Raw genomic sequence first — 15,619 nt, 5'->3', positions numbered from 1 at the left:
TGCGAGCATGATTATAGAATTTGTAGTATATTCAATAATTTGATAGTATATTCAAATCACCGATGTGGTAAAGTTTGCCTAAATAAGCTTTACCGTGTCCTAATTCCTTGCAAAAAAAAATGCTAAATAGTCCTAATTGGCATTGCAAGTTACGGCAACGTGCCAGTGGCATCTAGTCCTAATTTTTTTTGGGGTCAAAATCTAGTCCTAATTGGTTCTTCTGTTTCTTGATCATGCTTCCAAATTCTACTTAGCGTGTAATAATTGATAATGATTTATTCTATTCTTTCGTGGTATTGGACAGGCGAAAACCACACCAGAAGTGTGGTAAATTTACTGTAAACTCCTAATATTATCTCCCCTAATTTTTGTATGCTTTTTAAAAAATTTAAACTTTTGGCAACAATAGGCTGGTCATGCAAATAAGAAAAATAAAAGGGACTAGTCACACATCTCATTCTTTGCCCTAAAGAACTCAATTTAGCAAATTTCTTAGAATAATGGTGAAAAAAATCATAACAATGGAGGAACCTGGGTTTGTTTCTTTTTTTTTTTTTTGGGATCTGAAACAGCCCTATTCCTTTTTAAAAAATAAATAAACTGGCCATCTTACGTTCATTAAGAAAGGGAAAATTTTTTGGTCACTGCACATGGATGTCCGGCCATCCTAAAGGGAAAAAAAAAAACAATTGTTCCGTTCTTGCAATTTTTTTTAGGGTTAAATATAGTAAGCCCCTTAACTTTACATTTAGTTACACTTTACCCCCTCAACTTTACATTTAGTTGCACATTTGTGATTTTTTTGAAACGTGATTGTAATTTGGAAATCTCATTTGTAGGGGTGGTTATAGGATTAGTTTAGTGATAAATATTTCTTAATTATAAAATGTAAAATTGTATTAAAATAGCATACGAATGAGCATTTGTCTTTAATTAAGGAGTAAAAAGGATTTAAAGTATAAATAAGAAATTATAAACGGTTTATGAAGTAGATAGTGGGAAAGTTTTAAATTTTAAATTTGACTGGTGATAGGGTTGGGTCAAAATCTAGTCCTAATTGGTTCTGTTGTTTCTTAATCATGTTGTATGCTTCTAAATTCTACTTAGCGTGTAATAATTGATAATGGCTTATTCTATTCTTTCATGATATTGGACAGGCGAAAACCACACCAGAAGTGTGGTAAATTTACTATAAACTCCTAATATTATCTCCCCTAATTTTTGTATACTTTTTAAAAAATTTAAACTTTTGTAAAGAATAGGCTGGTCACGCAAATTAAAAAAAAAAGGGACTGGTCACACATCTCATTCTTTGCCCTAAAGAACTCAATTTAGCAAATTTCTTAGAATAATGGCGAAAAAAATCATAACAATGGAGGAACCTGGGTTTGTTTCTTTTTTTTTTTTGGATTTGAAACAGCCCTATTCCTTTTTAAAAAATAAATAAATTGGAAATCTTACGTTCTTTAAGAAAGGGAAAGTTTTTTGGTCACTGCACATGGATGTCCGGCCATCCTAAAGGGCAAAAAAAAAATTGTTCCGTTCTTGCGATTTTTTTAGGGTTAAATATAGGAAGCCCCTTAACTTTACATTTAGTTGCACTTTACCCCCTCAACTTTACATTTAGTTGCACATTTGTGATTTTTTTGAAACATGATTGTAATTTGGAAATGTCATTTGTAGGGGTGGTTATAGGATTAGTTTAGTGATAAATATTTCTTAATTATAAAAATGTAAAATTGTATTAAAATAGCATACGAATGAGCATTTATCTTTAATTAAGGACTAAAAAGGATTTAAAGTATAAATAACAAATTATAAACGGTTTATGAAGTAGATAGTGGGAAAGTTTTAAATTTTAAATTTGACTAGTGATAGGGTTGGTTATAACCCACTACTTTTTATGTATTAAAATAAATACAAAAATCTAGAAAAAAAAATGAGAAGTTTGGAAACTATTGAGAGGCTCTTTCCTAAAAACCCACTCTGCAATACATATAGATATAGATACTATTGTGGCCAATGCTTTATATTTATTCGGTGACAATTGTTCTTTGGCACAGACATATCATGATTTTGGAATTTTTAGAAATAATTATAACAAATTTTATTTACTATTTACCGTGGTCTTAATACAATTCTAAACCGTTTAAAACTTTGCAACATGATATAGCCATTGTTTGACAACAATTGAAGAATTTTCGTCGTGACCTACAATTTTGCGTTCTTGAAGAAATTTTTTGTCACAATCATTTACCGCAAATTAACACCATCACAGTTTGATTAATGAAAATACGTGTCTAATAGGGCCCAATATTAATGACAATAAACCCATTCAATGTAAAGTGTGTTTTAAACGATACTCCTTAACATTGATTTTTTCTCACTTGCTCTCATGACTATTAGTCGATTCTAATGTTTTATCATCCTTGAGGATTAATAATGTCTAAAAAGATATTAAGGATCCTCAACATACTAAAACCTCACTTGTTCTCATGAATATTGGTCGATTCTGATGTTTCACCATCCTTGAAGATTAATAAATGTCTAAAAAAATATTAAGGATCCTCAATGTACTAATAAATAGCTCAATATACCCGTGGATCTCGTTAAATTCTATTGCAAAATTACCGTTCATGATCAATGGAAAATGTCTTGTGAACTCACGTGAGAAGGGCAAAATTATTATTGAAAAAAAAAAGAAAATTAAGAATGTTACTATAAGCAAGAAAACTTCACAGAAAGTCAGTCTCCCCTTTTTGGATTTTTAAACGTTATAGTGTGCACAGAATGTGCACATAGATCCTTTGCTTACCAAATTAATATATATCACATAAATTGGTTCTTCTATATGATTTTGATCGACAACACCTACAGTAAGAGCAATATGTTGACAGAGTTTGTGATTTTTCTGCTTTTTCCTTTGTAGCTAGAGTATTTGTTGCACATGTAACTATGGCTTTTATTCACTTTGCAATGTTAAAAAAGAGAAAAGAATGGTGAATTTGGTTCCGGGAGCTTTGTGGATCATTTTAAAAAAAGAGAATGGTAACTATGGCTTTTGTTCACCATTCTTTGTAGCTAGAGTATTTGTTGCACATGTAACTATGGCTTTTGTTCACTTTGCAATGTTAAAAAAGAGAAAGGAATGGTGAATTTAGTTCCGGGAGCTTTGTGGATAATTTTTTATATACCGTTCTATAGCAATGTATTTTAAAAACTACTATTCAGTGTAGATGGTTGACATGGATTTAGTGTTTTTTGGAATGTATTTTGAACTATTTTTAAATTTTATTAATTTTTCACCACCACCCGCCATCTCCCCGCCAATCCTGGCTCCTCCACTGTCCCTTTGTCCTCTAATATAGAGAAGAGGAGGGAGGGGCAAGGGCGGTGGCAGTGATGGAGGAGGAGAAGGGGTGATGGTGGTGGCGGATGGTAAGTAAAAGAAGAAAGAGGTAATAGAATTTGTTATTTTTTTTATTTTTTTTCGTTAGCTGTATTTGATTTTTTTTAGCTTTTGTATATATATATATATATATATATATATATATATATTTGGTTAGGTGTATTTGAAATTATTTGTATTGAGAGTGTTTTGGAATGTTTTTGGGATGTGTTATTGTAGAATAAGTAGAGTAATTTTTATTTTTAAATTTTGGTCAATAAGTAGAGTAATTTTTATAGTTTTCCATAATTTCTTGGAGTGATATCAAGTCTTCTTGGAGTTAAAATACTGACTCTTCAACGTCAAAATCAAGTTAAAATGTCTTCAAGACATCGTTCACTATATCTATACATACATACATGTGTGTGTATATATATATATATATATATATCATCAACACGATGCTCTTTGTAGTAGTACATCAGTCTCCATTTTCCAACTGTAATCAATTTGTGATCACTTTATTCTTCGGCAGCATTTTTACCTGCAGACTTCTAAACTGAATCACGATACCATGAGATACCCAAAATTTGCCACCTTTCTCATTCCACCTCACACGGAATGCACCATGAACCCCACAATTGCTACATATCACAAAGACGGATTTGGGGCAAGGACGGTCATCAGAAAGACCGTCCCTGAACGGTCCCCTCACAAAACTGAAGAAGTGGCCAACATCAATCCACGTTGACAAGGTTCAAAACAGAGTCGTTTTGATTAGTGAGTAGGGAAAAAATTACTAAAAAACATGTGTGAGCCTAACGCCTCCGTTACCAACCATTGAAACTCTATTCCACAAATTCCCGCCCAAATTGACTCGTTATGACTATTCATTTCAATTCTTCAAACAAAAAACTCTTTTTAGTCTCCCTCCAAAATGTTGTCAATATTCATCCACAACTTTAGAACTGAAGCAAAATACAATCAGTGAGTAGGAAAGTGGTAGACAAGGGAAGGAAGAAGAGCAGTCAAAATATACTTAGGAAAAGGAAGAACTACCTATTGAAGGAGAAAGTCTTGGAGGCCTAATATCTATAAAGACTTGAGGAAAGTTAGGACCAAACAATGAAGCTAAAGATGACGGAGTCCGAAGCAATGACACCCAATCGCATCTACGTAAACCCTACAGGTAACAATATTGCAAGCCAATGACATAATTTTCATTGTTTCGTGAATGGCATCCCATGATTTTATATCATGATTGTGGAAACCCTATGTATGTTAGAAATCAGATCTGTTCATGGCCCATATGGGAGAGTAAAGTAGAGATAAATTTTGCACACCAAGTGTTTGCAAAAAAGAAAAGGAGAACTTCCAAACCAATTAGTAGAAGGAGTTGTTAGGAGGGGATAAACAGGGGTCGTAACTCTTGCATTAATAGCAATAGTGTAATCATTATATGAACTAAATAGGTACGGGAGATTTTAGGTTGATAAAATAACAAGGAAATTTTGAAGTCAAATTTTTTTTTTGTTCTGTATGGGTGGATAAGCAGGAACGCCTTATGATGTGCATAGTATTATTGGGTGTTTATGACCGATTACGTTGAAGTAGTACGAGGTATACATTAAGAGTAAAGGTAAAAAAAGTGAAAAAATTATGATAGATTACAAGATGGCCTACCAACTATGCATAAAAGCTAAAAGAGGGAGGAAAGTGCATACACTATTAGACATCAATGGGTAGTACCTCATATTTGAAAATTAATAGTCAATCATACTATAGCAGTGTAGTAGGTGAAATAAATTATTTCAAACTTGATTGGTATGAATATAAATGTCAATTTGTATGTGTTAGGTCGAATGTACATATTGTTGAATGTGACCCACTTAGTGTAATAAAAGAGTTACGAGATGTTTTATTAGTAGTGTGTCCGTACATTATGTTGGACACCTGTTACTTTTTGTGAATACATAGTGATAGTGAAAAATATATTCATGTAATTGTAAATTAGTAATCAATTAACATAATAATGTTAAAGAAAGGTCACATTGAAGGGAAAAAAAAATAAAAGGAAGGCAGGGAGGAAAGTGGACATATTGAACATTAATAGTGGTTGTTATCTTGTGTTTGAAAGTTGGTACCTGTTCATACAATAGCAGTCTAGTAGTTGAAGTGGATTGTTTAAAAGTCAATTGGTACAAGTATAGATTTTAATTTATATGTGTTAGACTAAGTGTGCATAGTGTTTATTGTGCCTTACTTAGTTGTAGAAAATGGTTGCAAGATCTGTACATCATGTTGGATAATTATTATTATCGGTGAATAAATAGTGACACTAGACAAACACTTTCATTCAATTGTAACTTAATAATCAATTAACATAATCATGTTAAAGCAAGGTCGGCGGGATTTACAGTGGAAGGGAAATAAATAAAAGAAAGAGAAAAGTGCACACACTATTAAATTGATAATTTGTTATCCCATGTTTGTAAAGTAGTACGTATTTCTATAGTACCAATCTATGGGATTAAAATTGATTGGATAAATGTAGGTTCTAATATGTATGTATTAGGTTAAATGTACTTATCATGATTTTATAGTGTATTATGAATGCTGGGTAAAAATCTTAAGCAATTAAACAAATTTTTTTTTTTGGTCCAAAATTGTTACAGATGACATGAAGGAGATCGAGATTGGAGAAATGCTAGCTTAGGAGTTGTTTAATTTGGCTACCAAATGTCATATAGGATTCTAAAGATTGAAGATACTTTGCATACCAAGGCCAAAGCATCATCCAGCAAGCCCAAATCAACGAACAAAGGGAAAAAATCACTACAGGAAACAAAGGTTGCAAATCTAAAATCAAACGACAAAAATTCTGAATATGAATGTGAAAAAGAAAGGGATGACGACAAAGATGCCGAAGAAGATGATTCCGATGAAAACGATGATGAAGGCATAGATGAGGGAGCATCTGGAGTCAAGCAATTTAGGATTCCTAATTTAAAATGAAATAAATTGTTTCTGATCATTGTAACATTACCTAAACAAGTTGTAACTCCTTATTAATTGCTTGTACAAATTCACAATATAAGTGTGATAAATTTAGCAGCTGTTTCTGTGGGTTTCATGCATAATAATCGCGTATCTATTATGTACTTATACAAATAGTTGACATTATCTTACAATCAGTTCAGACAATGTTACATTCATTCCTTGTCCACTTTCTACAATTTGCAAATTCAATCAACATGAATATGAATAATATTTAATAATTTGTAACAATTTTATAATTCTCTCTAAATTCTATACGGTTGATTTACCGATGCCTCAAACAACAACTTTGGCCAACATATACATAGTGGTCGAACTCCATTCTCATCAGATTGTTATCGATGAGTCGATTTCTAGTTCATCATGCTAACTCATGGTTATATCTTATGCATATTTTCTACTACTATAAATATGGTTAGACTCAACATTTCTTAAATTCTATTGGAAGATGAGGACTGACAGCCATCTTTGATGGGGATCTTGGGCACCAACAGTTGTTAGTAACAACTATTCTGAATGATATAATATTTTTTGAACAAGGTATAGCTTTATATAAACTATTTGTAAAATTTAACAACAGAGACACAAATATTATATATGAGACTCATATGAATAGTAACAAAATATCACATCTCTGTTATAAAGATGTACGAGTAGTTAAGGAGGACTTACAATTTGTGCAGAGAGAGTTATGCCGTTCACGGACAATTGATTTGACAACTATCCCTGCCCCAAATCTCTTTAGAGGGTGTTCTAATTTTGTAACAGGTAGTAACTCAATTTCAATTGCTTGTATGTTTGAGTGACATAGATGTTATATACAACTATTACTTGTACGTCTCAATTATTATTGACTCATAGTCATGTGGCACTTTCTGATTCTTACATATCTTATGAAAATCATTACTGGCAAAGGTTGTATGCCATTGATTACAATCATTCCTCAAAGGTGTAATGGCTTACCAATAAGTTATAATACATAGGTAACTATTTGTAATTTCTCATAACAGTGATGCAATTACCATGTCTGTGACCCATATCAACACTGGATAGAATATCACATAGTTATTGTTTAGTTGTACATGTCATGCACTGTATCTAACAACTTATTGAAATAGCATTATACTATCCATGACATGATTCGCTAATTTAATCAACAATCCGAAAAATAAACAGTGGGCAGGAAAGTGAATAATAGCAATATTGCCCAACATTCACATAGTTTACTCTGTAATTTATATGGTTACAGCAAACATGCTGAATAATAATTGACCTCTACCAATTGGCACTGTCCAATTTTTTTTATATATTATAACAATTTGTGAAAATTTTGAATATAGATGTAACAATGCTAAAATCAACTAAATTCTAAGAATGCAGGAAATGGTCTCAATTTTGAAATCAACTAGTACATTTGTCCGAAGAATTACAAATGCCTGGAGCACTGCCTTTAAAGTTTTGAACTTAACACCCGAACTCCATACAACTTGTTTTGTTCTCTTTCGCCCAAGATAGTGCCGGCAATAGAGAGCCATCTTAGCAACAGATAGTTATGCTCCAACTTTAGCTCCAACATGTGGTAACTCCATCCTTGTCTTTGTTTAAGTAGTCCTATCGAACACTAAATTTCGTGGCAAATCCATTTTTATTGTCGAAGTTATACGCTTTGTCTTCTATATCAAACTCCATTCCAATTTGTGAAGGCTCGTCTTCTGTCCATTTCAAGCATTCCACTACATGAATTTCTTTTGTTTAGAGTGTATAAATTCATCAATATTATGTAAACATTCCATAACAGAGTGTATAATTGCATGCATACCTTGTACATGCTATCTTAGACCATGTAGAATCAAAACTCTAACATAAGTTATAGTACATTGCAGTTAAGGACTCATGACAACTGAATCCAAACTATCAATTAAGAAATTGAGCATCCTAAGAACCTAAATCCGACCAGAATCAAAAGAGATAAGCCCAAATAAACCAACATAGGATGCAGAAGAAATGAGGACTATAATTCATTCCTCAAAAACTGCTTTACTCTAGAGCTACTAGTGTATGCTACATTTTCAGCCATCAAGAAGAATAAGCGAAAAAAAAACTATTGCTTTCTGTTCAGATCTACTTTTCTCGTACCTAATTAATATGCCAAACCATACAAGGGAAAATTCTAACAATTAGAGTTTAATTTTGTACCCATAATATTAAATATATATAATTGGAAGAATCTTTCCAAAAGATAAGCAAACTTGCATAAAGGCAACTAAAGATGATTGTTATGCATTACAAAAGAAACTATCTAGCAAAGAATATCCAAACATGTGGCATATATAGGAACAAAGAGATAATAGAATCACAAAAAAACTGCTGAATAATAAAATTTTTTCATAGAATGCACAAGTAAGAGAAGAGGCAACTATAATGTACAAATTATGGTGTCTCTCAATCCGATTATGCAACAGAATACCCTAGTATGTACAACATAACCATTATTATAATAATTCTAACCACGTGTGTTACTCTTAAAATTATCATATAGCAACATGATGACTAAATAGTGCTCTAACAAGACATACTTGTACATATACCAAAACTCAATGTAATACTCATGAAACACATTGTGAATATTTTCTAACGTTGTGTATAAACACCACATGTATATATTTGCTATTTTTGATCTTACATCTACATATCCAAGATTTAATCCCATTAACAACACTTATATATTAACATTATGATAGCAATGATTTTTCACTTGTACAAGCAAATGAACGCACTGTTCTTCTTGGGTAACAATGTGTACAATCAAACAGACACGCTGGACAAATAGAGCATAACTTCTTTTTCATTTAAATATTAGTTTCTACTAACATTGCTACCACTACAATTTCTATCCAATTCATATGATAATCAGCATCATTACCTTCATCAATGTCCGCCGCATTGTTGTAACTATTTGTTCACCCTGTTATAATGTCAACTGTCTTGGCCATTATTGTATGCTACAACTGCAATAGCCTTTTCCAGTTTAGATCACTTCTTGGAAGCGATGTCGATGCAAATACTATGATTGCTTTGGTGTTTATATTTGCTCGTACCCTTGCCGTTCTAGTTATGGGTGGAGGTCCAAATTATCAACATTTAAAACCCACCACAGCAAGACTTTCTAACCCTAATTTGGTACACAAATCTGCATTTGCTATTTTTGCCCTCTCTTCTCTGGAGATAGATTGGTATTTCTCACCATTCTTCTCTTTCCACTATACCTTCAAAGAACTAAAATGAAAACCTTCTTTTTTGTCAAGGTTTTCCCGGGTTTGTTTTCAAAATCAGTTTTGAATTCAAATTTTTAGTTCAAATTTCATATTTTAACAATTCTGTTCCCAAATAACACCGTTTATGTTGGTGTTTTTGAAATTAATATTTTTTTTGAAACTTGCTAATTAAATGGTGTCGTTTTGATGCCTTTTTTCTACCTGTCGACGTGGATGCATAATAACCACTTCTTCAGTTTTGTGAGGGGACCGTTCAGGGACAGTCTTTCTGATGACCGTCCCTGCCCCAAATCCCACAAAGACCCGTATCTGCATGTACATAGAAAACTTACGGAAAGAACGAACTAACTTGCTGATGACTAGCTATATGCTACATCTTTTCTTAAGTTTGGATACAAAAAGCTAAATACGTTTTAAGTTTACTGTTTAGATGTGCTCGAAATTGTACAACAGGATAGGACACATCTTAATGGGTCTAGATGATTGAGGAGGTGGTATAGATTTTGATTCTCAATTATTGGAATTTATACAAGGCAGGTAGAGGAGTTTTTTTATTTTACTATTGCACTAAATCAAAAATAGGAATGACCAGTGGATCAAGCGGTTTGAACTCTTGTGACTCCTCCTAATGATTTGGGTTTTAATTCCTACCCATGTCAGGATTGCAAATTTTATCAAATGAAAGCAAAATATTCTGAGTCATACAAGACATGGTGTATGTTTAGTTGCAGAAGTTTCACCAAATAGAAAGAAGCGAGAAAGGGAGAGAGAGCAACAAAACAACATCCACAATGTTTTTTAGTAACACAATTTAGAGCAACTTTGAAAAAGTTATCTTGAAAATAAGTTACCAAGCTTGTCTACTATCTTTACTCGAACGAATTTCTCATTAAACACAGACTTCTTTCCAGCATATTTATATATCTTATATAGCTAAATTAAAAATTCCATTTCCAAACATGCATCTCTCAACTCTATAGCATTTGAAGCATGCCAACCACGGTTTGCCGTCACGATCATGGTAACAATCATGAATATCATTGTTTTACATCGGTCACAACATATTGGCCATAGATCGGGTGATATGCAAATTTGACAATTAATGTTTTCCAAAATTTTTGAAAAAAAAATAAAAATAAGAAATATCATAACAAGCACAATGATCAAATTATAATTACTAAATATCTACATTCATATAGCCAATCATTAAATCTCATATTGCACCCCTAACTTGTAATTAAATTAATCCTCATTTTATATCCCAAATTTTTTATTTTGGACACACTGCACTGTAACTTCTCAAATTAGTCTCATTTGATTCCAATCTTTAATAAAGTAAAGGAGTTTGCTGACAATGACACAATACACAAGTGTAGTAATTGCAAATAATTAAACTGATAAAAAAAAGTAAGGAAACTTTTCCTCCATATACGACGAAATTGGTCTCATATATCATGTTTCAAGGTGGGAAAAAAAACCCTAATGCATAATGTAGACACCAAAATTTTATCAATTCATTTAATCGTTATCTTTTATTTTTAAAAAAAGAATAAGCAGAAATTGTTGTTTAAATGAATTCACTTTTTATTTGATTGTTTTGTTTTGTTTTGTTTCGTAGGAAAGTGAAGAAAAGAAAAGAAAAGAAAAAGGTAAATTAATTAAATCAGATTTTGTAAAAAAAAGAAAAAAAAGAAAATCATTCTTCTCCTTTCAGCTAGTACAAAAACCAGCATGAAGTACAAGTGTTGCGCTAGCAATTTGGATGCAATTTTTTGCTCCATTTTCATTCCCTCCAAGCCCCAGTACAAGGACACCTCATCCATTAGGATTTGATCAATAATTTTCTGGAATAAAAGCCATCTAATGGCTCTAAAAATTGCAGCAAAATCTGGTTTTCTTAGGAACCAGTGATATGAGGATTTAGCCACCCTTGTTTCGTATAAAAAGGCTTCAAAAGATCACTTTAGGGTAAGGAAAAAAAAAAGGGAGGTGGCGGAAAAAGAGAAAAAAAAAATCCTATGGAACAAAAGCAAAATATAAACATTGAAAAACTCACATTTATGAAGAGATTATTTTAGTTTTTAATACAACTTAAACTACACCATGAATTAAAACATAATTCTCCAAAATATATCTTGACTTCCTTAATTGTAACTTAACTATGCACGAAATTTTTTAAAGTATTAATTACTTACCAAAATGCTCCTAAGTGGTTGATCTTGATTAAATTTAATTTATCTACGTCCTTTGCTATTTCACCACGACTCCAATATAAAGAAATATGGATCAATATTAGCTAGCAATTTATTCTTTTAATTTATATTTTTTGGTTTTAAAATTTTATTTTGTTTTGGCTTTGTGCTTAAATAGTTGCTAAGAACAAGGGCAATGTTGTCAATTTGTGACCTTTGATGTCTTTTCATGTTGATAAGGGTGGTAAATGAATTTTAAAAACTTTAAGGGAGGTAAGTGGTATTATGACACATCTCAAGAGGTTTCTCAAATTATCCCTTTTTTCGAAGTCAAAAATTGCCTCGATTCAAGTGCCCACCCAAATTTGAATTCAAAACATAACAACCCATCCCGTACTCGTCTCACACATTTACCTCATCCGATGAACAATTCAGTCAATTCACTATACTGCAATCCACGTGGCAATGAGTTAATGGTTGGTTCTCTCAACGTCTCTTAACAGCCCAATAGAAAGACAGATGTAACCCCAACAGATCTGTGGCTTTTTTATCGCTGCTGTTTTGCCTCTGTTTTTTTTCTGTTTTCTCTCCCATCCGCCTTCTCCACTTGTCACCATTCTTATTATCCCGCTTCCCAATTTCCAGAGCCAGAAAAATACTATCCTGGAAAAACCCTAGACCTCTCATCTTCCATCCCAAATCTCCAAAACCCAATCTTCAATTCCTTGCATTGCACCACCCAATTTTTTTTTCTTTTAGGGGAAAAATTAGCCCCAAAGATATAGTATATAAGTATTTGAATTGCAGATAGAGCAAAAACCCTGTTGAGTTCAGCAAAGGGTTAATGGCCAAGAAGAAGCTGACCCACAACTCAGAAAAAGAAACCCAGAAAACCCATCACGAAGAATCTGCCGCGTTTGCAAACATTGCCGCCATGGATGATGCTTCTGAGAAGCTTGAGAGCTTGAAGTCCCTCAATGCCAGGCTTCTGAAGGAGACTGTTGAGCGCCGACGGGAGGTGGAGGCGCTTGTGCAGTCAAAAGGGTCTCTGGAATCCGAGCTAACTCGGTCTAACTCGGAGAAGGAGAGGTTGAGGTCCGAGTTGACTCGGTTGAGTGAGGGGGTGGTGGAGTTGGATGTTGAGAGGAGTGTGGTGTTTGCTTTTGTTGCTCAACAGGCTGAGGAGGTGATTGAGAGGGAGAGGGATGAGATTGAGAGGAAAATGAAGGGCTTTGAGAGAGAAATGGGGGAGATTTTGCGGGAGAAAAGTGAGATTGAGAAGGTGACGGGTGAAAAAGAGAGGGAAATCGAGTTGCTGAATGAGAAAATTAATGAGCTTGTGGTTAAGATTGATAATGAGAGGAGTTTCTCGAACGGAGTTTGTGTAGAAAGGGATGCAATGAGGGCTATACTTGATGCTCAAATCAAAGAGGGAAGTGAGTTGGGGGGAAAGTTGATTGAAGCTGAGAAAAGAGAGAAACTTGTCCAAGAAGAGGCTGAAAAGTTAAGGGGTGAGTATGATAAATTGGTGAGGGCAAAACGGGAGAAAGAAAAACAGATTGAGGGGGTGATGAGGGATAAAGAGCTGGTGGAGAAGAGTTTGATTGAGGTCAATAAGGCTATTGAGAAAATGAAGAAGGAGATTGAGGGGGTTGTAAAGGAAAAAGAAGGGATTGAAGAGGAGAGGAAAGTGGAGATGAGGAAGAGAAGTGAGTTGCAGGAAGTAGTAAATGGACTTAATGAGACGGTGGGGACTATGCAGAAGGAGGAGGAAAGATTGCGCGTATGTGTGGCCGAGTTGGAGAAGAGGTGTATTGAAGGAGAGGACAAGGAAAGGGAGATGGAGAGCGAGATTGATGAATTGGTGAAAGAAAAGAGTGAGAGGGAGAAGAGGCTTTTGGGATTGATTGAAGAGAATGGTGTGGTGGAGAAGGATTTAGATGATGCGTTGAAGCAATTGGATGAGCTTAAGCAGAAAATGGAGCAGATAGTTAATGAGAACAGAGAAATTGCTGGGGCTAAAATTAGGAAGGAAAAAGAGATTCTTGAATTGGAAAAACATGTGACTGAATTGAGGGATGCGGTTTCAGGAATGGAAGGGTCCTGCAGGGTTCAGAAGGAGAAAATTTATAGCTTGGAATCTGAAGTTGGGAATTACAAAGATTCCTTGAAGCGAGTTTTGGTTGAAAGGGATGAAGCTAGAATGGAACTTCTTGACGAGAGGGAGAATGGTATAAGCTTGAAGCAGAAGATTGTGGCAATGGAGAAAAATGTTGAAGAAACTGTTGAATTGGTTGAGATTTTGAAGGCTGAAAATGGTTACGTCAAAGCTGAAAAAGAAAATTTGGAGAGCTGTTGCATTAGGTTGAAGAAGGACATAGCTTCTGCTGAGAATGAGCTTACTGTTGCACGCAAAGAGTTGGATGCTACGAAGGCTGAACTAGAAGTAGCAGATGCTAAATCTGAACAGGTTTTGAAAGTTTTAAGGAGGACTGTTGAATTGGTTTGTCCTAATGGTGAAATGAATATAACTGGTGACAAGGAGATGAATGGAGAAATTGAACCATATGTGGCTGAATTGGTAGCAATCAAGCATGCTTTCAAGAGCAGAGAGGACAAAGTAGAGGACATGAAGAGGCAAGTTGAAATCTTGGAGAACTCTGTGGCAGAGGCACACAAGAAGAAGAGCTTCTGGACTATTATGTCCTCTGCAACAACAGTTTTTGCTGCAATTTTACTTGCATATGTCACTCGAGGGCATTAAAATCTTTTTATATCTTGAGGATTATTAGTTATCTATCAAGAATTTAGTCCTAACTAGAAATAATCATAAGCCAAATGGTGCCAAGTTTGGTTTTCTTTCGAACTGCTCTTGATAAGAATTTACTCATGTTCCTTGATGCTGATATCAAGTTATGAAGTTTTTGACCGCTAGTCTGATGATTTTTACGAGCACGCAAGCTTGCAAATTTATGCTTTGTCCATTCCAATATGTTAAGTCAACTTCTGATTATTGTAGAAGTAAACTCAGCAAATGAATCAAATGATTCAGGTTGGCCTTGCAGGTATTAGCCCAGAGTGAAGTTCAAACGAATATGCTTCTTATTTCATTGCTCTAGGGTGTCCAGATGGATATCACATTTGTCTGCTGTCCTGAGCTATGTTGTTCTTTTGCAGTTTTAGGTCTGCGAGGATCAGCCGATCAGGAAACTATACACCTACTTGTTTATATATGTATTTAGCAATTTACAGGCTCTGCCTCTTAATGGAATAGGGAGGGTTACATCCACAAAGCATTTGCTGCTCATAGAGCATCATGCCATTTAGGCCTTCATTTTGACCCTCTTAATGGTGGTTGTGCTAATAAATTCATAATCAAACTAATAAACACATGAGATTGGCATTTTCACTAGGTCCTCAATTTGAGATTATACTAAATAGCAAATTAACCAAAAGGCGGAAAAGGGTCCAGATGGTTACTCTACTGGACAAAAGTGAGACAATGGAACTCTCAAGTAACAAGCAATTTCTGTTTTTTTCCCTTTTTCTTGCTTTTTGCATTTGGAATCTGGAGGTCGGGTTTCCAATCATATGTAGCAGGAGCTTGTTTTGTTTGCTAGATAACTTCAATTTGATGGAAGCTAACAAGTAATTTGGAAGTTTTGTTAGATTGGTGTAATCGATAGCTTCAATGTACGGGTATTATA

General features: G+C 34.0%; 1 protein-coding gene across 1 annotated transcript; it reads left to right on the top strand.

Annotated features, from left to right (window-relative positions):
- Nucleotides 1-12,537: 12,537 nt before the first annotated feature.
- Nucleotides 12,538-15,022, top strand: LOC113760826 (major antigen). Its single transcript, XM_027303560.1, has one exon. The coding sequence runs from the start codon at nt 12,757-12,759 to the stop codon at nt 14,674-14,676; it is 1,920 nt and encodes a 639-aa protein (XP_027159361.1). The 5' UTR covers nt 12,538-12,756; the 3' UTR covers nt 14,677-15,022.
- The last annotated feature ends 597 nt before the right edge of the window (nt 15,023-15,619 follow it).

This window comes from Coffea eugenioides, chromosome 2 (assembly GCF_003713205.1).
Source record: "Coffea eugenioides isolate CCC68of chromosome 2, Ceug_1.0, whole genome shotgun sequence".
NCBI classification, from domain to species: Eukaryota; Viridiplantae; Streptophyta; class Magnoliopsida; order Gentianales; family Rubiaceae; genus Coffea; species Coffea eugenioides.
The sequence above is the reverse complement of the archived record's forward strand: the minus strand, read 5'-3'. Positions and strand labels throughout refer to the sequence as shown.